Source organism: Rattus rattus, chromosome 14 (assembly GCF_011064425.1).
Source record: "Rattus rattus isolate New Zealand chromosome 14, Rrattus_CSIRO_v1, whole genome shotgun sequence".
Lineage (NCBI taxonomy): Eukaryota > Metazoa > Chordata > Mammalia > Rodentia > Muridae > Rattus > Rattus rattus.
Window position 1 is genome coordinate 32,905,342 of NC_046167.1, and position 26,419 is coordinate 32,931,760.

The 26,419-nt window shown below is 39.5% G+C and overlaps 1 protein-coding gene across 7 annotated transcripts in view; it reads left to right on the forward strand.

Moving 5' to 3' along the window:
* The window catches only part of Arid4b (AT-rich interaction domain 4B), a 125,671-nt gene extending 103,660 nt beyond the window's left edge, over positions 1 to 22,011 (forward strand). For 4 of the 7 annotated variants that reach the window (XM_032884655.1, XM_032884657.1, XM_032884659.1 and 1 more), the window contains 5 exons: positions 8,455 to 9,669; positions 12,819 to 12,932; positions 15,096 to 15,311; positions 16,665 to 16,826; positions 20,228 to 22,011. In XM_032884655.1, coding sequence (XP_032740546.1) covers positions 8,455 to 9,669; positions 12,819 to 12,932; positions 15,096 to 15,311; positions 16,665 to 16,826; positions 20,228 to 20,358 — 1,838 coding nt within the window. In that variant the 3' untranslated portion in view covers positions 20,359 to 22,011. Of the gene's footprint in view, positions 1 to 8,454; positions 9,670 to 12,818; positions 12,933 to 13,625; positions 13,779 to 15,095; positions 15,312 to 16,664; positions 16,827 to 20,227 lie in introns of those variants that run through there. The other 3 variants (XM_032884656.1, XM_032884660.1, XR_004385765.1) reach the window with 2 other exon arrangements.
* The last annotated feature ends 4,408 nt before the right edge of the window (positions 22,012 to 26,419 follow it).

Here is a 26,419-nt window from a genome sequence, read left to right on the forward strand (position 1 = left end):
TAATTCCTTTCTCAGCCTGTTTATCCTTTGAGTAGGGGAAGGCTACTGATTTATTTGAGTTAATTTTATACCCCGACACTTTGCTGAAGTTGTTTATTAGGTTAAGTAGTTCTCTGGTGGAACTTTTGGGATCACTTAAATACAGTCTCATATCATCTGCAAATAGTCATACTTTGATTTATTCCCTTCCAATTTGTATCCCTTTGACCTCTTTTCACTGTCTGATTGCTCTGGCTAGGACTTCGAGTACTATATTGAATAAGTAGGGAGAGAGTGGGCAGCCTTGTCTAGTCCCTGATTTTAGTGGAATTGCTTCAAGTTTCTTTCCATATAGTTTGATGTTAGCTACTGGTTTGCTGTATATTGGTTTTACTATGTTTAGGTATAGGCCTTGAATTCCTGATCTTTCCAGGACTTTTATCATAAAGGGGTGTTGAATTTTGTCAAATGCTTTCTCAGCATCTAATGAAATGACCATGTGGTTCTTATCTTTGAGGTTGTTTATATAGTGGATTACACTGATGGATTTTCGTATATTAAACCATCCCTGCATCCCTGGGATGAAGCCTACTTGATCATGATGGATGATCATTTTGGTGTGTTCTTGGATTCGGTTTGTAAGAATTTTATTGAGTATGTTTGCATCAATATTCATAAGGGAAATTGGTGTGAAGTTCTCTTTCTTTGTTGGGTCTTTGTGTGGTTTTGGTATAAGAATAATTGTGGCTTCATAGAAGGAATTTGGTAGTGCTCCGTCTGTTTCAATTTTGTGGAATAGTTTGGACAGTATTGGTTTGAAGTCTTTTATGAAAGTCTGATAGAATTCTGCACTGAACCCATCTGGACCTGGGCTCTTTTTGGTTGGGAGATTTTTAATAACAGCTTCTATTTCTTTAGGAGCTATGGCATTGTTTAGATGATTTATTTGTTCCTGATTTTACTTTGGTACCTCGTATCTATCTAGAAAATTGTCCATTTCCTCCAGATTTTCCAGTTTTGTTGAATATAGGCTTTTGTAGTAGTATCTAATTTTTTTTATTTCTTTGGATTCTGTTTTTATGTCACCCTTTTCATTTCTGATTTTGTTAATTTGGACACACTCTCTGTGACCTCTGGTTAGTCTGGCTAAGGGTTTATCTATCTTTCTGATTTTCTCAAAGAACCCGCTTTTGGTTCTGTTGATTCTTTGTACAGTCCTTTTTGTTTCTACTTAGTTGATTGCAGCTCTGAATTTGATTATTTCCTTCTTTCTACTCCTCTTGGGTTTATTTATTTCTTTTTTTTCTAGAGCTTTAAGGTTTGCTGTCAAGCTGCTGACATAAGCTCTCTCCTGTTTCTTTCTGCAGGCACTCAGCGCTATGAGTTTTCCTCTTAGCACAGCTTTCATTGTGTCCCATAAGTTTGGGAATGTTCTATCTTCATTTTGCTTAAATTCTAAGAAGTTTTTTATTTCTTTCTTTATTTCTTCCTTAACCAAGTTGTCATTGAGTAGAGCATTGTTCTTCTACCATGTATATGTGGGTTTTCTATAATTATTTTTGTTATTGAAGAACAGTCTTAATGCGTGGTGATCTGATAGGATGCATGGGATTATTTCTATCTTTCTGTATCTGTTGAGGCCTGTTTTGTGACTGATTATATGGTCAGTTTTGTGAGGTGCTGAGAAGAAGGTATATCCTTTTGTTTTAGGATGGAATGTTTTATAAATATCTGTTAAATCCAATTGGTTCATAACTTCTGTTAGTTTCTCTACGTCTCTTTTTAATTTCTGTTTTCATGATCTTTCCAGTAATGAGAGTGGCATGTTGAAATCTCCTACTATTATCATGTGAGGTGCAGTGTGTGCTTTGAGCTTTAGTAAGGTTTCTTTTATGAATGTAGGTTCCCTTGCATTTGGAGGATAGATATTTAGGATTGAGAGTTCATCTTGGTGGATTTTTCCTTCCTTATCTTTTTTAATGACTCTTGGTTGGAAGCCAATTTTATTTGATACTAGAATGGCAACTCCAGTTTGTTTCTTTGGGCCATTTGCTTGGAAAGTTTTTTTCCAGCCATTTACTCTGAGGTAGTTTCTGTCTTTGTCTATGAGGTGTGTTTCCTGCGTGCAGCAAAATGCTGGGTCCTCTTTCTTATCCAGTCTGTTAGCCTATGTCTTTTTATTGGGGAATTGAGTCAATTGATGTTAAGTGATATTAAGGAATAGTGCTTGTTTTTTCCTGTTATTTTTGTTGTTAGAGGTAGAATTATGTTTGTTTGTTTCTCTTTTGGTTTCATTACACGGAAATTAGCTTTCTGTATGGTGTAGTTTCTTTCCTTGTGTTGGAGTTTTCCATCTATAATCCTTTGTAGGGCTGGATTTGTAGAAAGATATTGTGTAAATTTGGTTTTGTCATGGAATATTTGCTGGATATAGTAACCTGGAAGTTTTGCCTTTATATGTTACTTGACCTTTTTCCCTTACTGATTTTAATATTCTTTGTTTGTTTAGTATATTTGTTTTTTTTGCCTATCATATGATGAGTGGAATTTCCTTTCTGGTCCAATATATTTGGCATTGTATAGGCTTCTTATATGTTTATAGGCATCTCTTTCTTTAGGTTAGGGAAGTTTTCTTCTATAATTTATTGAATATATTTCCTGGCCCCTTAAGTTGGGAGTCTTCACTTTCTTCTATACCTATTATCCTTAGGTTTGATCTTCTCATTGAGTCCTGGATTTCCTGTATGTTTTGGACCAGTAGCTTTTTCCGCTTTACATTATCTTTGACAGTTGAGTCAATGATTTCTATGGAATCTTCTGCTCCTGAGATTCTCTCTTCCATCTCTTGTATTCTGTTGGTGATGCTTGTGTCTACAGCTCCTTGTGTCTTCCTTTGTTTTTTTTTTTTTTTTTTATTAACTTGAGTATTTCTTATTTACATTTTGAGTGTTATTCCCTTTCCCGGTTTATAGGCCAACATCCCCCTAACCCCTCCGCCTCCCCTTCTCTATGGGGGTTCCCTTCCTCATCCTCCCCCCATTGTGGCCCTCACCCCAACAATCACGTTCACTGGGGATTTAGTCTTAGCAGGACCAAGGGCTTCCCCTTCCACTGGTGCTCTTACTAGGATATTCATTGCTTCCTATGAGGTCAGAGTCCAGGGTCAGTCCATGTATAGTCTTTAGGTAGTGGCTTAGTCCCTGGAAGCTCTGGTTGCTTGACATTGTTGTTCATAAGGGGTCTCGAGCCACTTCGAGCTCTTCCAGTTCTTTCTCTGATTCCTTCAACGGGGGTCCTATTCTCAGTTCAGTGGTTTGCTGCTGGCATTCGTGTCTGTATTTGCTGTATTCTGACTGTGTCTCTCAGGAGAGATCTACATCCGGCTCCTGTCTGCCTGTACTTCTTTGCTTCATCCATCTTGTCTAATTGGATGGCTGTATATGTATGGACCACATGTGGGACAGGCTCTGAATGGGTGTTCCTTCTGTGTCTGTTTTAATCTTTGCCTCTCTATTCCCTGCCAAGGGTATTCTTGTTCCCCTTTAAAGAAGGAGTGAAGCATTCACATTTTGATCATCCGTCTTGAGTTTCATATGTTCTAGGCATCTAGGGTAGTTCAAGCATTTGGGCTAATAGCCACTTATCAATGAGTGCATACCATGTGTGTTTTTCTGTGATTGGGTTAGCTCACTCAGGATGATATTTTCCAGTTCCATCCATTTGCCTACGAATTTCATAAAGTCATTATTTTTGATAGCTGAGTAATATTCCATTGTGTAGATGTACCACATTTTCTGTATCCATTCCTCTGTTGAAGGGCATCTGGGTTCTTTCCAGCTTCTGGCTATTATAAATAGGGCTGCTATGAACATAGTGGAGCACGTGTCTTTGTTATATGTTGGGGCATCTTTTGGGTATATGCCCAAGAGAGGTATAGCTGGGTCCTCAGGCAGTTCAATGTCCAATTTTCTGAGGAACCTCCAGACTGATTTCCAGAATGGTTGTACCAGTCTGCAATCCCACCAACAGTGGAGGAGTGTTCCTCTTTCTCCGCATCCTCGCCAGCATTTGCTGTCACCTGAGTTTTTGATCTTAGCCATTCTCACTGGTGTGAGGTGAAATCTCAGGGTTGTTTTGATTTGCATTTCTCTTATGACTAAAGATGTTGAACATTTCTTGAGGTGTTTCTCAGCCATTCGGCATTCCTCAGCTGTGAAATCTTTGTTTAGCTGTGAACCCCATTTTTTAATAGAGTTATTTGTCTCCCTGGGCAGAGTTCTTTGTATATTTTGGATATAAGGCCTCTATCTGTTGTAGGATTGGTAAAGATCTTTTCCCAATCTGTTGGTTGCCGTTTTGTCCTAACCACAGTGTCCTTTGCCTTACAGAAGCTTTGCAGTTTTATGAGATCCCATTTGTCGATTCTTGATCTTAGAGCATAAGCCATTGGTGTTTTGTTCAGGAAATTTTCTCCAGTGCCCATGTGTTCCCCCTAGTTTTTCTTCTATTAGTTTGAGTGTATCTGGTTTGATGTGGAGGTCCTTGATCCACTTGGACTTAAGCTTTGTACAGGGTGATAAGCATGGATCGATCTGCATTCTTCTACATGTTGACCTCCAGTTGAACCAGCACCATTTGCTGAAAATGCTATCTTTTTCCATTGGATGATTTTGGCTCCTTTGTCAAAAATCAAGTGCCCATAGGTGTGTGGGTTCATTTCTGGGTCTTCAATTCTGTTCCATTGGTCTATCTGTCTGTCTCTGTACCAATACCATGCAGTTTTTATCACTATTGCTCTGTAATACTGCTTGAGTTCAGGGATAGTGATTCCTCCTGAAGTCCTTTTATTGTTGAGGATAGTTTTAGCTATCCTGGGTTTTTTGTTATTCCAGATGAATTTGCAAATTGTTCTGTCTAACTCTTTGAAGAATTGGATTGGTATTTTGATGGGGATTGCATTGAATCTGTAGATCGCTTTTGGTAAAATGGCCATTTTTACTATATTAATCCTGCCAATCCATGAGCATGGGAGATCTTTCCATCTTCTGAGGTCTTCTTCAATTTCTTTCTTCAGAGTCTTGAAGTTCTTATTGTACAGATCTTTTACTTGCTTGGTTAAAGTCACACCGAGGTACTTTATATTATTTGGGTCTATTATGAAGGGTGTCGTTTCCCTAATTTCTTTCTCGACTTGTTTCTCTTTTGTGTAGAGGAAGGCTACTGATTTATTTGAGTTAATTTTATACCCAGCCACTTGGCTGAAGTTGTTTATCAGCTTTAGTAGTTCTTTGGTGGAACTTTTGGGATCACTTAAATATACTATCATATCATCTGCAAATAGTGATATTTTGACTTCTTCTTTTCCGATCCTTTGGTTTTCTATATCCAGGGTTGTCTCCCTTTGTGCTTTCTTTTTTGTTTCTATTTACATTTTCAATTCCTTCACATGTTTGATTGTGTTTTTCTGTAATTCTTTCAGTGATTTCTGTGTTTCTTCTCTAAGGGCTTCTACTTGTTTACTTGTGCTTTACTGCATTTGTCTAAGGGAGTTCTTTATGTCTTTCTTAAAGTTCTCCATCAGTATCAAAAAATTTGATTTCCAATCTAAATCTTGCTTTTCTGGTGTGTTTGGATATCCAGTATTTTCTTTGGTGGGAGAACTGGGCTCTAATGATGATTCGTTTCTTTTGATTAGGTTCCTGCACTTTACTCTAGCCATTGGTTTGTCTCTGGTGTTTCCTTGTCTTACTGTTTCTGGGAGTGACTTGGCCCTGCCGTAGGCCTCTGTGTCAGCACTCCTGTAGAACTGTTTTCCTATTTTCCTTCAGCCTTTCCTGAGAACAGGTGCTCTGCTCTCAGCTGTGGCGGCGCTCCTGGAGACTGTCTTCCAGCTCTATGCGGGCAGGAATCAAAGGATCCTTCCCCTGATTGCTCGTGTAGGTCCTTGCATCCTGTGGGCACAGTTGGCACGATGCGATTCTCTCTTGGGTCTGGACTGTGGGCAGAGGATATTCTCCTCTGACTTCTCAAGAGTATCCACACTTCTTAGATTCCAGCCCTGTGCCCCGTGGGATTAGGGTGCAGGGAGCTGTTTGGTGGAATCAGTCTGGTCCTAGGCGCAAACCAGAACCACGGGTTGCGGTGGCTGTCTGTTCCTATATCCCTCTGTCCTGATGCACTATGCAGTTTCCCCTTGTACCAGGGATGTGGGCCGAGGTATGCAGAGGTGGCAGTCTGTCCTGCGGCCTCGGGATGTCTCCACTCCTGGGTGGTCCGCTGTCTTCCCCACGGGATTTGGGTGCCCCTAAAATATTTTAAATTGTTCTTAACTTGATTTAAGTATTAGAGAAATTAGGTTTTTCCCCTTATTTCAGAAAACTGTATATGAATTCATTATATAAGCCTACTGCTATATAATATTCTAAAGTTTGCTTTAAAATTTCTATAATATCTAACATTTATAGTACTATATAGAAAAATATGTAGTTTAAAGAATAAGATTTGGACACTACCGTCGTAAGTAGGTAGTATTTAAAATAACTAGATGTGCCTCTTCTCAGGAGTTCTCACCTAAATTTATTAATTATTACTTTTAAAATAGGATTTAATTGTTTATGCATATACTCCCAAAGAAGATACTGTTTGGCTGGAGAGATGATTCAGAGGTTAAGAGTGCTGGCTGTTCTTCCAGAGATCCTGTGTTCAATTCCCAGCAACTACTTGGTAGCTCATAACCAACTATAATGAGATCTGGTACCCTCTTCTGACATGCAGACATAATGATGCATACATAGTAAATAAAGAAATAAGCAAATAGATAAAAAGAAGATATCATTTAGTTTAAAAAGTAAATGCTGGCCAGTTAATGTAAGTCTCAGTTTGTGAGAAAGTGTAGGTGGAGGTTGTCTTCAGTGTCATTTGATCCAAGTGTGGTACACACCTTTAATTCCAGTACTTGGGAGGCAAGGGCAGGCAGATTTCTCAAGAGTTCACAGCCAGATTGATCTATATAATGAGTTTCTAGCCAGCTAGGGCTAACTAGAGAAACCTGTCTGAGTAGACTCTCTAGGTCATATTCTGATTTTAGAGCCTGCTTCTTTGAGAGCTTAGTCCGTGATTAAGTGAGTTCTTAGAAACCTTGGTGCTGACCATAGATAGAACACCTGCCATCGACACAGGGATGACCAGGGAAATATATGCAGTGGGAGTAATAGACTGCTGTCGTTTTTAACTCTGCATAGTTTATGTTCGGTGCTTTTCTTAAGTTGAGCAGGATGCTTTTGCTTTGTATTGCTAGTTGATAGAAGCACCAACATAAAAGACATGGAAAGGAGAGCTGGAGTTTCATCTGCACAGTCAAAACAGGACATAGAAAGTATAAAAGACTTATTTAGGCTAATCTGGGCCTTCAGGGAATGTGCATTTAGTTTATAAACCATTGTAGTTTAGTGACAGCTCTTAGTGTGACTTCCTTTGTAAACATCACTACTAGTCTCTTTTCTCTACACCTGCTACACTGTGACCTTCCTGGGGAAAAATACAGAATCAGTGGGTGAGTGGTTGGGTGGGTGGGTGGATGGATGGATGGATGGATGGATGGATGGATGAATGGACGGATGGATGGTTGGTAGATAGGTAGATGGATGGATGGTTGGTAGATAGGTAGATGGGCGGAAAGTTATAGAATGCTTATTGGCTGGAGTAGGTAGCTTGATGGTTAGGTAGAAAGATTTATACGAACTGTAGTATAGGTTTTAGAATTTTATTTTTAAACTGAGGATTTCCTTATCTTGTTATTCTCATTAAAAATAATTCTCATTTTAAAATATTTATTTATTTTATGTGTATGTGTTGTTTGCCTGCATGTATATATTTGTGCCATGTGCCTGGTGCCTGCACAGGTTAAAATATGGGTTGGATCCCTTGTAAGTGGAGTTGAGAGGTGGATGAGTTAGGATGTGTGTGTAGGAACCTGGGTCCTTTGCAAGACCAACCAACATTCTTAATTGCTGTGCGTTCTCCACAGCCCTCCATGTTCTCATTTAGTGACTGTGCTTTCTAGCATTTTAAGAACAAGTAAGTATAGGAAAAGAGTAAATTTCTTTAGAAAATTTCTGCCTACTAGTTTTGTTCACTTGAAAAACTATATTATTCTGTTTTCTACTGGTTTAACAGTGCCACAGCCTGGGTCAGACTCATAAAGGAAAGAGTTTTTATTTCTTGCAGTTGAGGCTCTCTGTGTTGAGGACGATCACAATGGTGGTAACTTGTGAAATAGCTAACCTACTCCTGTGAGAGGTTCCCAGTTGCTATGGTTGTCATTAAGTGTCAGCTTCGGTTTTGAAGAAGATACTTAAATCATAGCACCTTGGATGGAAGTTTTTCTTTCTGTTTTTATTTGCTTATTTGAAGCAGACATAAACAACAGTCTTATTAGGCATGTTGCCCCCCACCCCCACCCCTCTTATTTTTTAGCTTCCGAAAGCTCAGCTGAAGACAGTGAGCAGGAGGAGGAGAGGTGTGCTCAGGACCCAGAAAGCAGTAGCAAAGACGAATCAAAGGTGGAACATTCAGCCCACAGCAGAAGTGAGCTGATTTCAAAAGAGGAACTGAGTAGTCCATCTTTGCTAGAAGAAAACAAAGTCCACCCAGATTTGGTAATAGCCAAAACAGTGTCAAAATCTCCAGAAAGATTAAGAAAAGATGTGGAAGCAATATCAGAAGATACTGATTTTGAAGAGGAAGATGAAATCACAAAAAAGAAAAAGGATGTTAAAAAGGACACAACAGATAAGACTTTAAAGCCACAAACAAAACGTGGGAAAAGACGGTATTGTAATACAGATGAATGTTTGCAGAGTGGATCCCCTGGCAAGAAGGAAGACAGAACCAAGAGCAAAGAGCCACTCTGCACAGGAAACAGTAGTAATAGCTCCTCAGATGAAGACGAAGAGGAAAAGTCCAAAGCAAAGATGACGCCAACCAAGAAATACAATGGCTTAGAGGAAAAGAGAAAATCTTTGCGGACAACTAGTTTCTATTCAGGATTTTCAGAAGTAGCAGAAAAAAGGATAAAACTTTTAAATAACTCTGATGAAAGACTCCAGAACAACAGGGCTAAAGATAGAAAAGACGTCTGGTCAAGTATTCAGGGACAGTGGCCTAAGAAAACACTAAAGGAGCTTTTCTCGGACTCCGACACTGAGGCTGCAGCTTCTCCACCCCATGCTGCCCCAGATGAAGGGACAGTAGAGGAGTCACTGCAGACTGTGGCAGAAGAGGAGAGTTGCTCACCCAATATGGAGCTAGAGAAGCCACTACCTGCCAGTGTTGACAGTAAGCCAGTGGAAGAAAAGCCCCTAGAAGTTAGTGACAGAAAAACAGAATTTCCGAGCAGTGGCAGTAATTCAGTGCTCAATACCCCACCTACCACACCGGAGTCGCCTTCTTCAGTCACTGTAACAGAAACTAGTCAGCAGCAGTCTTCTGTCACGGTGTCAGTGCCCCTGCCTCCAAACCAGGAAGAGGTCCGAAGCATCAAGAGTGAAACTGACAGCACAATTGAGGTGGACAGTGTTGTGGGGGAGCTCCAGGACCTCCAGTCAGAGGGGAATAGCTCACCAGCAGGCTTTAATGCAAGCGTGAGCTCCAGCAGTAGCAATCAGCCAGAACCAGAACACCCAGAAAAAGGTGAGGTGGAAAAGACCATGGTGACTATTTGTAGGATTTCCCCTTTCAATGTCTTGATGGTTTCAGTGTGTCTTTTATTGTGAGGTGGTTGAGCAGTGTGCTTGTATGGACACAGTGAAAAAGGACAGTAGGAAGATAATTTAAATAATGATAATGGGATGGCTTTGAGAACCTTTAATGTCTTTTTCTTGAACTGTCTATGACATTTCAAGTGGATTTTAGACCACATCTAGTTTGCATCTAGGCCCTGAGCTTAAAACTGGTGAAATTCATTCTGTTCATTATTGACCATATCATATGAGCCACCTAGTTGTACTCCTGCAGCCAATGTACTTGCAATTGAAATGTGCAGCCACTCACAAACATTCTGATTTGTTGTGAGACTCCTTCCACCCTTAACCAAGTATTGTAATTAGGGATTTGGAGCAACTAGCTGTCCAGGCACTGCTTCCCTCAGACAACCGAGTCAAACTTGATTTACAAGCCAAGCTTATTTGTGTGAGTTTGTAAAGGAATTTGATGCTTTCTTAGACCTATAACTTCCAAATTGAAGGACCAGTATGTGTGTCAATAATATTCTTGATTTTTTTTTTCCATGTAGTTTTTCAAAGTGGAGAATCAAACTAGTACTTAGTGAGAGTATGACTGTCTTCTCTGGCTATCACAGTGGTACTCTGCCATCATTTTTCTTTTTTTTTTTTTTTCAGAACTGGGGACCGAACCCAGGGCCTTGCGCTTGCTAGGCAAGCGCTCTACCACTGAGCTAAATCCCCAACCCCCATCATTTTTCTTATGAACCACTTCAGGCAGGTGTTTGAAATCAGTGCACTCTAAGCTGGCATTTGGTTTTGAAATGTGCACACCCTCTGTGAAGAACATTGGAGGTTGTTTTGAGTCCAACAGTGAGGGTCTTAGTTGACAATAAAGAGATATGGTAATCTATGCACGCTGTAATCCTAGCCTTTGGGTTGGGGAAGGAGGAGGCTCTAGAGTTCAAGGCCAGTCTTGGCTACAAAGTGAGTTCCTGTACAGGAGTGCTAGGTAGGGAGACCCTTTCTCAAAGAATAAAGGATACTCAGTAAATCTTTAGTGAAAACTGAAGTTGGAGATGTTCAGGTCCAGCTGCTACTGGCATTATATCTACGAATCATGCTATGTCATGGAGTTAAATTACATAGTCATGAAAAAAGAGCGTATATTGGGCCTTCAACAGTATTGTATTAAATTCTAGGTCTTGAGAGATTGTATCTTTTTTGTCCTCAATACTGAAGAAAAATTAAAGTTATCCAGAAAGAGTTTGATATCTTCTCTACTGAGGCTCAGTCAGTGCTGCTCTTTTGGATATTAATCTTGATTAAATTAAAACTATGGGCTTTGGGCTGAAAAGATGGTTCCTTGGGTAAAGGCACTTGTCACAAAGCCTGATGACTCAGATGTAATGCCTAAAACACATTTGGTTGAAAGAATGAGCCAGCTCACAAACGTCCTCTCACACACTCACATGTAAAGTTTTCTTTTTAAAGTGCTGTCTCTGGAGTGATGGCTTAGTGATTAAGAGTGCTTACTGCTTTTGCAGAGGACCAGAGTTCAGTTCCCAGCACCCACATCAAGTGGCTCACAAAATTCTATAACTCCAGTTCCAGGGGATTCAACATCATCTTCTGGCCTCCATGGGTGCCTACCCAAGCTCATACCCATATATATATATACATATATATATATATATATATATATATATATATATATATGTATACACACACATATATACATACATAGATATATATTAATTATATATAATTATAAATATAATATATATAAAATTTATATATAAAATTAAATTTATTTTAATTAAAATAAAATTTTAATTAAAATAAAAAATTTTAAAATGGAACTTGAGGCTACTTGCTTTCTCAAATCAAAGGACTGTTCAATTGTTTTTTTAAATTTATGCCGCAATAAACTGTTAGACATCTACCATATGGCCTCATTTTAATGTATTTATTTGGTAAAACATACAAATTTCATCCAGTGAACACCCTATTACATTTCAGCCAAGCAAAGCCATATTTTGTAAACTGTAGATTAATTTCACCATTGATAACAGGAGCAACAAGAAATGTTTTTGGCACCAAGCCTGGTGTTCTTTTATATGATGCGTATGTAATAAGTGGATATATCTCTTTAGTCTCTTTTTTTAAAGCTTATTCTTGCTAGTCTAAGAGATTATGTATAATTATATACAGAAGCATAACAAGGACTAAAGACACACAAGTAGTATATAGAAATGCTACAGTTGAGAGTAGTGATGGATTCATAAACTTGCAGCATCAGGGAATTTCTCATTGAAAATAAACACTTGAGCTAGTTTAAGAAAGGGTGATATGATGTTGGTTTATAGTACTCTTTGCAGGTCATTTCACACCAAAATGTTTTTTAGCCCATGTTGCTGAGTTTGTTAGTTATTTGCATGTTAATTAGCCAATGCCCTAAAAGTAAATTCACTTAAAACATTTATGAATATCTATCAAAAATATATCCAGTTAATATATTGTGATTGCAGCACTGGGGAGGAGGAAACATAAATCAAGAGTTCAAGGTAATCGTCAACTATGTAGAGGTTAGAGACCAGTCTAAGCTATATGATATCCTGTCTTACTTGCACCCATATTATATCATTCAAAATTACATTACTTTGTTACCATTTCAACTTGTAACAGAACCTTAATACTTAGTTTTATTGGATCGTAACAAGTTTCAGCACTGTCCTATGTTTGAGTTACTAGACCCATAAAATGCAGTGCTATGCTGACAGCGTTTCACTGGTGATTTTCCTTAGAAGAATGTACTTTGTCTTTCTGAAAGATGCTCTTAATTTTTAAGGGCTAGCTGTCATTAATGACAGTTGTTAAAAGTTGGGAAATATCTCATGTGATAATTTACATAAATCTCATAGAAATATATAATTTGAGGAAACCCTTTTCTAAAATATTTTAGTAGTCAAGTAGGGAATGTCTGACTTTGTTTTGTATTGCTGGACTGGATATGTAGCTCAGTGGTAGAGCATTTGCCAAGCATCTCTGAAGTCCCAGACTCAATCCCCAGCCCTATCAAAGTAAAAGTGAGATTCTATTTTGTGTTTCTTATTACAGCCTGTACAGGTCAGAAAAGAGTGAAAGATACTCAGGGAGTAGGAAGTTCATCAAAAAAGCAGAAGAGAAGCCATAAAGCCACTGTGGTGAACAACAAAAAGAAGGGAAAAGGCAGTAAGTATAAAGTTTGCTTTGGAGCTTCAAGATCTGAAAATAATAGCTGACCTCCCCCAAAGGTTATTTGGTTATGGGATAATTCTACATTTTTTTCTTATAACCTTAAAAAAAAATCACAGGCTGGACAATTGGTGCACGCCTATAATGCCATTGTTGAGGCGGTAGAGGCTGAGGAATCAGGAGTTCATGATCATTCTCTGGGCTACATAGCCAATTCAAAGTCAGCCTGGACTATATGTGACCCTGCCACAAACGACAGCCAAAAGTTACACAGGAGTTTTCTGATCCTGGGTAAAGTCTAGGATTGAGCATTGGTTACTGGTGAGTGGTCGTGTAGATATCATGACCCAGTTACCTTCATGTTCACAGTGTCTACGTGTATTATGTGTATTTTTGTTATAATGAAGTGGATTGCTTCATATTTCTTCAGAACAGCAGGCAAAGATCGTGTCTTAGGCAAAGTTCCAGTCTGTGAAATAACGTTTCTGTCTCCAAACCGTACTACTTGAGGGCAGTCGCCTGTCTAAGACTGGCAGGGACTGTTCATTGGCCTGCAGAGACTGTAATGCTTTGCTTCTGAGGGCTGTGCATTTGATAGTTTACTTACTTATTTATTTATTTACTTACTTACTTTTTATTATTTTGTAGACAAAATAAGAAGTGGAAAATATGTAAAGAATTTTTTTTCAGGTGCCCCACACTGACCCCTGCTGCTCTTCCGAGACTCCTGCCACCTCCACTGCCTGACCTTTGCTAGCAGCGGCCTTGGCTGCACTGCAGTGCAGAAAAGGGTTACGCGGTCAGCTCCCCGAGCTTCTGCTGAGCCCATATGACTTCCAGGCGGTGAATATGGCATCCTTCGGGGCCCCGGGTGGCTGTGCTCAGCAAGGCCGCGTCAGGCAGGCTGAGGCAGGCCACAGCACATAAAGGGGCCAAGCCTTGGGTGGCTTAGTTAGGAGTTGCTATGGTTTCAGAGCGGCAGTGGGGACAGGGAAGGAGTCATTAAGATGTGTGTTTAGGAGAGGCAGACGTTGTTTACTCTCAGGGGAGGTGGTGTACCTTTCCAGTTTTGATCACTTTTAATACTTTCAGAGTCCCCACTTGGGCACTGCTAAAGAGTAACTCATGAATGTATGCCAAATTGATTCTAGATTACTTGGTATAAATATCAGAATAGTTAAAATATGTTTTTCTTACACTGTAATGCTTTTTGCCTTTAAGATGTTACCATTTTAATGTCATTTCCAGAAAGACTTATCTTCAAAGAGTCAATAAGTAAGTTTGTCTAGAGGAGTTCATGGTAGTGTCCCACTTTGATTATCTGGCTTCCATCCTAGTAAATCAGATACATTAACCATTCTCTGACCATTCTTAGTGTAATCTCTGCAACAGAATCTATCACAGTACTTTGTATTCAGAAAGAGGACATGTACAACTAAACAAACCCTATTCCCGTTACAAGGCAATGGTCAGGTCTAAGTTCATCCATTCTAGGACTGAAGCTTAACTAGCAAATTCTTAATAAACTTCAGAGTATGTTGATCACAGAGTATGGTGATGACTTAGAAACAAGCCATTGGGTATAAGGAGGTTAAGGACTTATTACCTGTATCAGTGGTGGTGATACTGCTGTGGCAGTGGAATTGGTACCTGTTGCTGTGTATTAGAGTGGCTGTGTACTAGAATGAAGAAGTTCCTACAAGGAATTCTTTATTCCAACAGAATAAAATGCTCTTTAGCTAGGAAAGAGCCTGAGACTGAGTAAAGCATCTGTGGTATGGATACATGGGTACATGGGTACTGGCTCACTGTTCTTCATAGTAAAGCTAGCAGAATGGAAAATCAGCACCACAAGTTCATACCTATTGGCAATATAGGTGGGAAGACTTTGGCATTCATTTCCTTTGGCTGAGATATGTCTGCATATGCATGTGATTTTTCTAGGTTTTATTTTTCCAGTGCTGAGGGCTGAACCCAGGGACTTGGGCTTGCTAGGCAAGCATTACACAACTGAGCTAAATCTTCAACACTGATTTTCTAGGTTTTCTAGGTAGATTGTTTACTGTAGTAGAAAATTCAAGTGGTACATTTAGAGTTATCTTCCTAAGATGATGATAGTTTGACCAACTTTTGTTTATTGATGGTTTCTTTTTCTTTCAGCAAACAGTAGTGACAGTGAAGATCTTTCAGCTGGTGAAAGTGTGACTAAGACTCAGGCAATCAAGTCAGTCCCCACTGGAATGAAGACCCACAATAGCAAGTCTCCTGCAAGAATACAGTCTCCAGGAAAATGTGGCAAGAATGGAGATAAAGATCCTGATCTCAAGGAGCCCAGTAACCGGCTTCCCAAGGTTTACAAGTGGAGTTTTCAGATGTGTAAGTGTGACGTGGTTTAGGATTTAGAATTTTGTCTTAGTTACTCCTGATGCCAGTGCTTAGAAAAAGAAACTACACTGAGCCTGAGAGACCTGACAGTGGCATAGTATAGACCTTACTAGGATCCTGATTAGATTGAACAAATTGCTAAAAGAAAATATTAAGACAGCTGACCATCACCGAGTACATGTAAGATTGAGAATTTGCTTGGAGACGGTATACAGGTGCTAGATGACTTACTGGTTAAGATTATATTTTTCCAAAGGAGGGCAGTTCAAATCCCAGCACCCATGTCAGGCATCTCACAATTGTAACTCAGGGGTTTTGAAACCGTGGTCCTCTGAACCTGAACTCTGGAACATAGACTACACATACACAATTAAAAATAATACAAATCTTTTTCTTTTTTTTTTAAAAGAAAAAAAAATAGTATGGAAGCTAGGCATGGGCGCACCTACCTGTAATCTCAGAGCTCAGGAGTCTGAAACGGGAGGATTGAGAGTTTGAGACTACCTTGGGTTACAGAATAACCCTGTCTCCCTTCCCTCCCAAAATATATTTAACCTTTTGGTGTCTTTGCATCATATTTGTAAATACACTTTTTCTTTTTGAGACAAGATCTTGCTAGATAACCTGTCTGACTGGGTACTCAATGTGTAGATAAGGTTGCCTTCAAACTCAATCCCTGTTGCCTGAGGCCTGCAGTCTCAAGCCTGCCACTATAACTGGGTTGGTGGTGTTGTTTTTTTTTTTAAAGACACAGTCTGGTTATGTAGCCTTGGCTGGTCTGGAACTGACTATGTAGGCTAGGCTGACCTGGAACTCATAGACATCCCCCTTCCTCTGTGTTCAAGTGTTGGGATTAAAGGTTTACACCAGGTTTGGCCAGGCTCCATTGGCTATTTTTAACTCATACACTATGGCAGTGTTGTGTATGACTAGAAAACTGATCAGAGCTGGGGATACTGGCATTCAGAAGGCAGAGACAGCAAGAGTGGTCAGCCGCGTCAGCTTGGGCTGCATAACAAGACCCTGTTTACCCAAAAGATGATTTTTAGCATGATGAATACATTATAAGGCCTTTGGTTTGTATGTGTTCATTCAGCAAATTCTGTGCTATGCATTTTATTTGTGTCTGGTTATTATAGTCAAAGGGCAGGGAATAGAGGAATTAAGAAGTCAAATATTTTGATGTCTTTGTTTCTTTGCGTGGTTTAACTGGTATAACAGGTGTGCACCAACACACATGGGAAATTGTTTCTTGTAGTTTATCTGTCTTAGACCTTATGCTAAAACTGTATTGGTTTTTTTTTTTTTTTTATTAACTTATTCTCAAAATACATATTAATGAAGCTTTCAAATTGACAGCGGACCTGGAAAATATGACAAGTGCTGAACGTATCTCAATTCTTCAAGAAAAATTGCAAGAAATCAGAAAACATTATCTCTCATTAAAATCCGAAGTAGCATCCATTGATAGGAGGAGAAAACGTTTAAAGAAGAAAGAGAGAGAAAGTAAGTACTTTTTCCTTAAACATAAGTCAGTTTATTACACAGCCTCATCTGTTACGGCATCACAGTGCCCACTGACAGAGTATATATACCCTTAGTATAAAGGAGAATAGGGATGTTAGGGCCTTCACTGAGTGACAAGTGGCTATAGACGTAGCATTAGGGAGGCAGGGACAGCAAGACTGGGAGGCCAGGTCAGCTCCAGCTACATAGTAAGATTGTCAAAAAAAGTTTAGCATAATGCACAGATCATACGATCTTTTGATTTGTGCATGCTAATTCAACAGATTCTATGTTTGCATTTCCTTTGTGTCTGGTATTATTGTAATGGCTTTGTTTTAAAGAATACTTTGACAGATAACCACACATCTGATGGGCACAGTATGGTCTTTCAGTACATCCATACTTGGGGAGTGATTAGGACTTTTAGGTTGTCTATCTTCTCTTTGTTATAACAGCATTCAAAGTCCCATCTTGCAGGTATTCTGAATTAAATAGTATTATTGACTGCCATCACACTAAAAGATATTGCTCCCATCTGGTCCTGATGTTGTGTCCTGATGAGGCATGAATTTCCGTGCCTCTCTACTTTCTTAGGCACTGTAAATGCTGTCCTTTCTACATAATGTAATAGTGTTGCTTATAATTTTTGAGGGACCTCCATGTTGTTTTCTATGGTGGTAATAGTTGACATTCCTTCTAACAGTATGACTTGTAATTATTTCCCATTGGCAGTTTTGGTGCATGACTCAGTTCACACCGGAAGTCCTTGGCAGATGTCCTTGAGGTAGAATTCCTTAGATGTGACCTTGTTGGCTTTTTGCTTGATAGCTGTTCTCTATGTAGCAGCTTCTCTAGCTGCCACCCCACATGCCAGTGGCACAGCATGTTAATGCTTCTAGACACTGTCAGGTATGCATAGGATGAGGGAGTGGTAGAATGACCCCAAATTAGGTAGGAACCACTGCTCCGAGGTGAGAACATACTTGGTTCTTTTCCACACCAGAATGAAACCATTGTGGTGTGAAAGTAGTAGAGATTTGAGTCAGGTAAGCAGAGGGCAAGACATGGGACTATGTAGGATAGAGTGAGGGGTTGCAGTTTTATTCTGAGGAGAGAGAGAGCTGTTAGAAGCGTTTACACAGGGAAATGACATGCTGGGTGGAACATAGACTAGGAGCAGCAATGGAAGCAGGGAGTAAGGGAAGCCTGTTCCATTAGTTCACATAGTATTGAAGCCATGCACAATGAAGATGTGAATCAGTTAATGTTGAATTAGCAACATTACTGATGGAAAATATTTAATTGCATATTCAAGCCAATGAAAATAAAGCAGACATTAGGTTTTTGTATTCGTAGCTAGGTGTGGTGGCACATACTTGTAATTCCAACACTTGGAAGGTAAAATAAAATCAGGAGAAATACCATCTTTGGCTAAATGGTGGATTTGGGGCTAGCCTGTGTTGCTTAAGACCCTGTCTTAAATAAAATTGTATTTGTTATGTACAAAATATTACATCGTTGGTAACAACAAAAGCTTAGAAATTAAAGAAGTTCTCATTCATAAATATAGTATACTACTATTTAACTTTGAGAAGAAAAGGCAATAGAGCTGATGTGGATGATCTTGCACTATGGTGCTGGCCCATACTGCAGCCCTCAAGAAGCAGGGGCAGGACAGTGTTTGCAAAAGTTCAAGGTCAGATTAATCAGATTAGTCAGGGCTATATATTGAGACCCTGTCTCATAGCCTAAATCAGAGTAAAAGCAAGAGAGTGTACACTGTATGACACTGCACAATATTTACTCTTTCCTTCCACCTGTGTTTGTGTGTTTGCTTGTGTGTGGAGGCCACAGACAACCTCAGATACCTTATTTTTAAGACAGCATCTTTCATTTGCCTGGACCTTGCTCATAGGCTAAACTGGCTGGCCACCAGGCCCTACTTTTTTATATAGGTTCTAGAGATGGAACTGGGTCTCTACAGTCATTTCAGTGACTGGGCTTCTTCCCCAGCTCCTCCCTGTGTTTTAATAAGTGCTGTAAAATTAGGAAGTATAAGTTCCCATTTTGAGATTCTAGGATGAAATTCTTTTAGAACATGAGTTGTAGATGTTGTCTCTAGAGACATGGTGACTATTTGAGGACCACTATAGTCTCTACAGAAACTGTTTGGCTCTAGTAGTCCAGAGGCTCTGAAATGCAGAAATAAGTGTGTGGTTATGGATCATTGCAACCGTCTTTATCAAAGATTAGGCCTTACAGTAATACTTTCATCCAAAGTTTTAAACATTGGACAACTAGGGACAGGAAGGGGAGCATTTGGGCAAATAGAGCTCTAGGTAACAAATTTGCTTCTCCAACTTACTCCCATGTATGGGACAAAAACTTTCTTTTACATTTTGTGTGTGTGTGTGTGTATGTGTGTGTGTGTACACGTACGTATGTATGTAGGCACGTACACATACATATGTGCATCTCTACCACAATGTACATCTAGAGGTCAGAGGACAACTTTTGGAGGTCAGTTCTTTCTTTCCACCTTGTGGATCTCAGATATACATTCAGACTGGACAGGCTTGGTGGCAGGTGCCTTTATCCATAGAGCTGTCTCACTGGGTGTTTACTCCCTTCTTATTTGTGTATACAGATATTATCTTAAAATATTCCATTCCATGTGTTGATATAATGATTCTGTTGAGGAAAACAGTATATTATAAACACTGGGAGGTCGTACAGATGGTTAGCTTTTCACCTGAACCACCCATTCTGTTTAAACTTGGAAACAAAATCATTTATTGTCTGAGTGCAGTGTGCACAAGAAGAAACATCATGGAGTCATTTCTTCCCTTCCACCTTGTAGCTTCTGGGAGTTCAGCTCAGGCCGTTAGGCTACAGAGGCAAGCAGTGTATACCTGTACGCTGTCTCTGAGGTCTCAAAGTTTATTGGAGAAGTGTACAGAAATATGGTATTAGAAAAGTAGCAGAAATGACAGACATTTTTCCTGTTTTCATTCAAAACTGTGTGGGTATTTAGTGAACAAAGTTATTCTTTAATTTTGTATTCTACAGTGTGGATACACAATTCCTTTCCCCCCTCTTTCCTTTCCACCTTGCTTCTTTTTTCTTTGGCAGGGCTAGGAACAGAACTAATGGCCTTGTAGTCCATGTAAGTACATTGTCACTGAGCTCTAAATACTGTACTATCTGCATTCTACAGATGGGCAACAGTCTGCTGCTTAGATACACGGACTTTCCCCTTTACACTATGGTACTTTGAGCAGGGATGGCTCCTATACGCTGAATTTGGAGAACACAAAAGAAGTTTAGGCTGAAGATGAGCTTTTGCTTCTTCCCAGTGTAGCCTGCCTTGTAGCCTCACATGTGTTCTTCCTTTTCCTCAGGTGCTGCTACATCTTCCTCCTCCTCCTCCTCTCCCTCATCCAGCTCCATAACAGCTGCTGTTATGTTGACACTAGCTGAGCCGTCAATGTCCAGTGCATCACAGAATGGAATGTCAGTTGAGTGCAGGTGACAGCAGGACTTGCTAGAGCACTTTGCACTTAATGGCTGTTGAGGGCCACATCTTTTTTTATACTGCACAGTGGCACACAAACACACAAAGTCAGACAAGCACTATTTTATATTTAAAAATTATTTCTTGACAAGCTGACTTGGCACTTAAGTGCACTTTTTTTATGAAGAAAAAGTACAACGAACTGCTTTTCCTCAAGCAATAATTGTTTCCAACTTGTCTGGGAATTGCGTGTCTGGTAACTCGAAGGCCTTCCACTGTGGCAGAGGAGGCTTTTCACTGCCTGTGAAGATGACGCAGTAGGTGGAGAAAAGGTGGGCCAGAACATGTGAGATGACTTACTGTATATGTATTCCCTTGTATTTTGTTAAAGCTGGAACATTTGATATTTTTCCATTCATTTATTAAAAATATGAACCTATTTTCATTTGTACAAGCTAATTGTTTTTTAAAGCAAGTCACCTTATGGTGACTTTAATTGTATAAGTCAAGCACATGTAACAAATTCAAAACCTGCAGTTAACAGGATATTATTAGATTTCATCCTGGTAACCAAATATTGAAGATTCTCTTTAAAAATGACTGAACATGTTTACAGGTTTGAATTAGGCTAAAAGGTATGTGGTGGCTTTTCACACCCCTTAAATTGAAATGGGACTACTGTACTTTGCCATTTTTCTATAAATCAGTATTTTTTTTTAATTTTGATATAATACATTGTGTGAAAAAAGAAAATGGCTAATAAACTGTATTAAATCTTAAACAATGTATAAAGATTGTACTTAGCCAGTTCAAAGTGTATATTTATTCATAATGAATTATAACAGTTATATTTTTGTGTTTTCTTGTAAATGTTTCTTTTCCCTTAAATGCAGATAATTCATTTGTATTGCTTATTTTATTATGAGCTTACAACAAAAAGAATTCAGGAACAAACTGTTAGAATGGTTCAAGGCTGTTTCTATGACCTGCCTCACAAAGATGATTGTTATTTTACGTATCCGTAGCTAATTGGGTAGTAGGCCTATACAATTAAATGCCTTGTATAAACTGCAAAATGAACGCCAAGCTGTTTTCACTTGTATTGACTTTATGTTGTATGATTCCAATCTCTGTTTGGCACTTGTATTTAATTCCCCACCTTTGTAATACATTTGTATATTGCGGATGTGTTCATTGAAGCTATTTAAAACCTGGCGCTGTTAAATACACAGTACTTCACTGTACAGACTGTTTTACTGTTTTAATTGTGGTTCTGTGTGCTTTTCTTTTCTTTTCTTTTCTTTTTTTTTTTTTGAATGAGGCTGGCATGTTTTATTTGTTTTCTGGCAATACATGTGAGAATCTCGAAGCGTTTTGTTGTGGATGCTAACGTGTCAGAATCCTTAATCCTTTACATTGAACCTTTCTAAGAAAAGCATTTTCAGTCTTGTAATGTGTGCTTACAGTAACTAATTTCGTTGAAAAATGGTTTCAAGTTACTCAAATTTGTACAGACTGTAAAGATTTGTTGACAGCAAAATGTTGAAGAAAAACTTATAGAATAAAACTATAAAGTATATATTAGGATCTGCAAACATGATGAATTATGTAATATATTGTACAAATGTAAGCAGAAGCTCTGAAATAAAATGCCATAGTTTGTGAATCCTTGATTTTGTTTGTAGCAGGTTAAGTAATTTTAGTTCACCTTGTATGTGATGACTGCCGAGAATATGTACATGCTGCACCCTCATTATCACAAGGACACATTAGTGTCCCAAAGGCAGTGCTCTGCTTTTAAACCTTAAAGCCCCTTCACAGCTGGTTGTACAGCATGGAGTTAGTGTGCCCCAGGCCCTTGGCTTTAATTCCAAACACTACACCAAATGAAACCTGACATCAAAAAAAAAAAAAAAAAAAAAAACAAACCTTAAGTAAATCGTTTTTTTTTTTTTAAGGTTGTTATTATCTTTATACTACTTTGCTAGAGTGTAAATACAAATCTTTTTGTTACGATTTGGGGGGTTGTCCAAAGAAGGAAATAAATAAGTACAACTTTAAAACTGTATTTGGGGGATAGCAAGATGCTCAGAGGTAAGCACTGATGACCAACCTTGGTTTGTGAATCCCTGGAACCCCAATAGTAGAAGGAAGACTGTCCTCTGCATTCACACACAGAATACACAAATATAAAAAGATGTTTCTGCAGTATATGATCGCCCGCACCTGTAATCCCACACTCACGAGGTTGAGGCAGTAAGATCTTGGGTATAGACCAAGACTCAATAAACATAAACCTTGTTCTTCCTTTTTCTTGGGAATAAAATTGCTATATTGTCCAACCTGGCTTCAATTTCACAGATTCTCATTTCTGCCTGAGACTCAAAGTGCCGGGATTACAGATCTGTAGTTCCTTAAAGATGTTTGTTTTTCTCAAAAGTACTACCTACAGTGTCTCTTGTCCTTTATTATGACGGAGTCGTTCTGGTCTGCTTTGAGTAACCCCTCTGTACCTGTTACAGGAATCCAGTAATCATGGCTAAACCAGCCTGTGTGCTTGTCCCCATTTCCAAGGTGCCCCAAATCACCTGAAATATTATGTATGATCTTTTAAAAAATACTGCAACAATTTAATCTGTAATCTGTAGTCCTCAACTCAGATTTACCTCCTCTAACTCCTAAGTGTGGCGTTAGAGGTGTGTCCTCCTCTACTAAGCAACTTCAAGAGGAACTTGTTTGCTCCCACATGTTCATTGTGGCATTTAAGGAGGAAGGGGGTGGAAGAGCTGGCCTCATAGTCTGTAGAGGGTCTTGAAAGCCATCTAACAAGTCTGCTATATCAGTCACCTCAGTCAGTGAGGGGTTTCAATATCAAAAATGTGCTGTCACTTGAGAGGAAGCCGGTGGTGACACAAATGCACTGCTGTTGCAGTCAGAGCCCAGGAATGTTCAAGCTCCATAGCTTACCTTTCTCATCTTAACAACGGTAAGAAAGCAAGGACCCCCTCAGCTGAGTGCTGCATGGCCCTTGTCATTTTCTGTACGCCTTTCCCCAGCAGCACGGAATGCTGTTGGCTGACACAGCAGAGCTGGGTTCTAGGCCAGACATGGCCCTTGCTTTTGAAGACACATGCCTGAAGAATTAGGGCGGTTAACCTTGCACCTGATTTAGCCTTACTGTACATGCAACTGACCCCTGTACCTAATACTCTTGAGCGTCACCACATCTAAATCATAAAGTTGAAGCATGAGAATAGGTCTGAACCGGCCAGGAGGAATGCACATGTTCTGCTGTAGTTTGGTCATTCAAATGTCAGTTCAAGTTCACCTACAGCTTAGCATAAGGAGATGATTTGGACTTCTTGTACACCCAAGTCCAGATTTCCCTAATAGGCTCAGGACAACAGGACAAACTGGTGACCTGAACCGTCAGTTCCCCACCTCCTAAATACTGATCAGCCACAGACTACTTGGATAAGGGATTCTCAACAGAAGGGCAAGGCCCCATCTTGGAAGTGACTGGAACTTGGGGCCAGAGGGAATGTTATGACTGACTAGTAGGAGTCCATTCAAGGAAGCTCAGGTCTAAGCTTTGCTTTGGGAAGGAAGGTGCACAAGAGGAAAAAAGGGCCTGGAGTGGGGATGGAGGTGAATGGTGCGTGATGTGGGGGTGTGGAGCAGTGAGTGCCGTGTGTTATGTCAGTGTGTTATGTCAGACTCATTTGTGTTTCATTGAAGACATTCAAGACATTACTTCTTGAGAAACCTTTCCTGCTCCTCTTGTTTCTAGCTGTCCCCATGCTCATCTCTTGCCTCATTAGAGCACTGCTGTGAAGCTTTAGAGAGCATCGTGGGAACCTGTACAGTGTGCGGGTCATTGCATGGCTCTTGCTGCCCATGATTTCCTCTCCTTAGGATCTCTGTCCAGTTGTCTTGTCATCATGATATCAGATCTTAGTGTCCATCCATGTCAGCTGAATTTACCATTTCAGAGCTTACTTTAACTAGAACGCAGTCCTTCAATTAGAGCCTTGGAAGTAGGAACTCCGGTTTTCGCAGTGGAGCGGATTCTATTTTGCCAGAGTGTTTGATGGGGACCTGCATGCACCTTTCTAGGTTCCTAGGGTGTGGTGCAATCTCGGTCCTAGAGAAGAGAATGAAATTAAATTAGGCCTTAGAACAGGATAAACTAAGTTGAGCTTTAAATGAAATGGCTTTTCTTTAGAACCTTTATGCTGCTGTTGCCTGGTGTTTTTAGTTTGTCTTCAAATATTTGACTTAAAAAATTTTAGCTTACAGGATTTGTTTTTTAAAGGCACAAACACTTTCTTTTAAGATAATGATGCCTTGCAACTTGTAATACATCTCTGAGTGCTAAGTTTTATTTTGGGAAGCAGAAGCCACTGAGGGTGTTTGGGTGAAGAAGTCAAGAACCGAGTTACTATTTGTTTGCTTGTTTATTTAATGACTTATTTTCTTTGGTTGTTCCTTAAAAACTAGGGAATATGCCCTAGAAAGTGTTGATGTAGAAGAAGAAATTGTGAGGACCAAAGGCAGGAATGGATAAAACCGTGGCTAGTCAAGAAGCCCTTGATGGTGTTGCTCTCAGCCTCTGCTGGGGCCATTCGATTGGGAGAAGAGCAGGTGAAGAAGGAGAGGACGGTTTGTGGGCAATCTGCCTGTGCCACGTGATAAGAAGGTGAGCATGGGGGAGGGGTAGTATAAACCTTAAGATGTTAGTAAGGAAGATTGCTTTATTTAATGGGCTCATAGTTTATAAGTCATTGTTGTAGCTTCATTGCCAGATCTTCCTAATCACCACACTGTGGAGGGTTCTGGTGCCAAAACTTCCGTGATCCTTAATCCCTGGCCTAATTCAGACCGTGTGTGTGTGTGTGTGTGTGTGTGTGTGTGTGTGTGTGTGTGTGTGTGTGTGTGTGTGTTGGGACTTTCAAAAGCCACTTTGAACTGTTACGGTGGCTGTTTCTGCCTTTGGTTTTCTTCAACTTCTATCCAACACAAATGAGAAAGTGCCTCACACATTTCAGGGGCTCAGTAAATATTTGATGTATAGAAGATAAGAACTAATTAATGCCTCTGTTCTTTGAGATTTGCTAACCAAAGCCATCTTTTTGCCTTTAGTGTACACGTGACTAACAGTCACTGAATTGACAGTCCTCATGCTCAAATCTTGCTAATCTTTGGAAGGGTGGTTTTTGGTCTCTTTCCTTAAAAACAAAGCAACCTATGAAACACTCTGGCCTATATTCAGTTACTTTTTATCTCCCAGTGTTTGAATTTCAAAGATGTCATGTACTTTCCTTTAAGAAAAAAAATTTAGATTTGTTTATATATTGTTTAAGTGTTTTTCCTGAATGTAAGTATTACATGTGTTCCCCAGAAGTCAGAAGAGGGGATTTTGTATTCCCTGGAACTGGAGTTACAGATGATTGTAAACCTCTGTATAGGTGCTGGGAACTGAACCTGGGTCCTCTGCAAGAGCAACAACGTAACTACTAAACCATCCTTTGGTTCTTTTTTGTTTTTGGGTTGGGATTTCATTATACCTTGACTCTAGTGACTAAGAGATGACAATCCTTCTGCCTTTGCCTCCCAAGTGCTGGGATGAGCCACATGCCTAGGTGGGTTTGTTTTGTTTGTTTGTTTGTTTGTTTTTTGTTAGTTTGGATTGGTTTCCCTATATGCCCCATGCTAGCTTTGAGATCTGAATTGCCTCAGGCTCCTGCATATACGTTTTGCTGTTGATTGCTGATTTTCCTTTTAGGTCATAGTGAACTTAGAAGAGTGTGATAGTATGGTGCTCTACAAATGCATTTATACAATAATTGGCTTTTAAATTAGAATTAGTTATAGAAATTATTTTGTTGTACCTATAAAAAAAAACATATTTTTCACATCTTGATATACTCCGAGACTAATGTCTAAAAATTACCACTAGGAATCGCCTCACACTTGTGGTCTGAGTCAGAGAGCTGGAGAATTTCCTTATAGAAGAACATCCTTAAAAGTCACTGTGGTATAAGCCAGTGTGAAGAGATCAGAGACTGTACAAGTTACA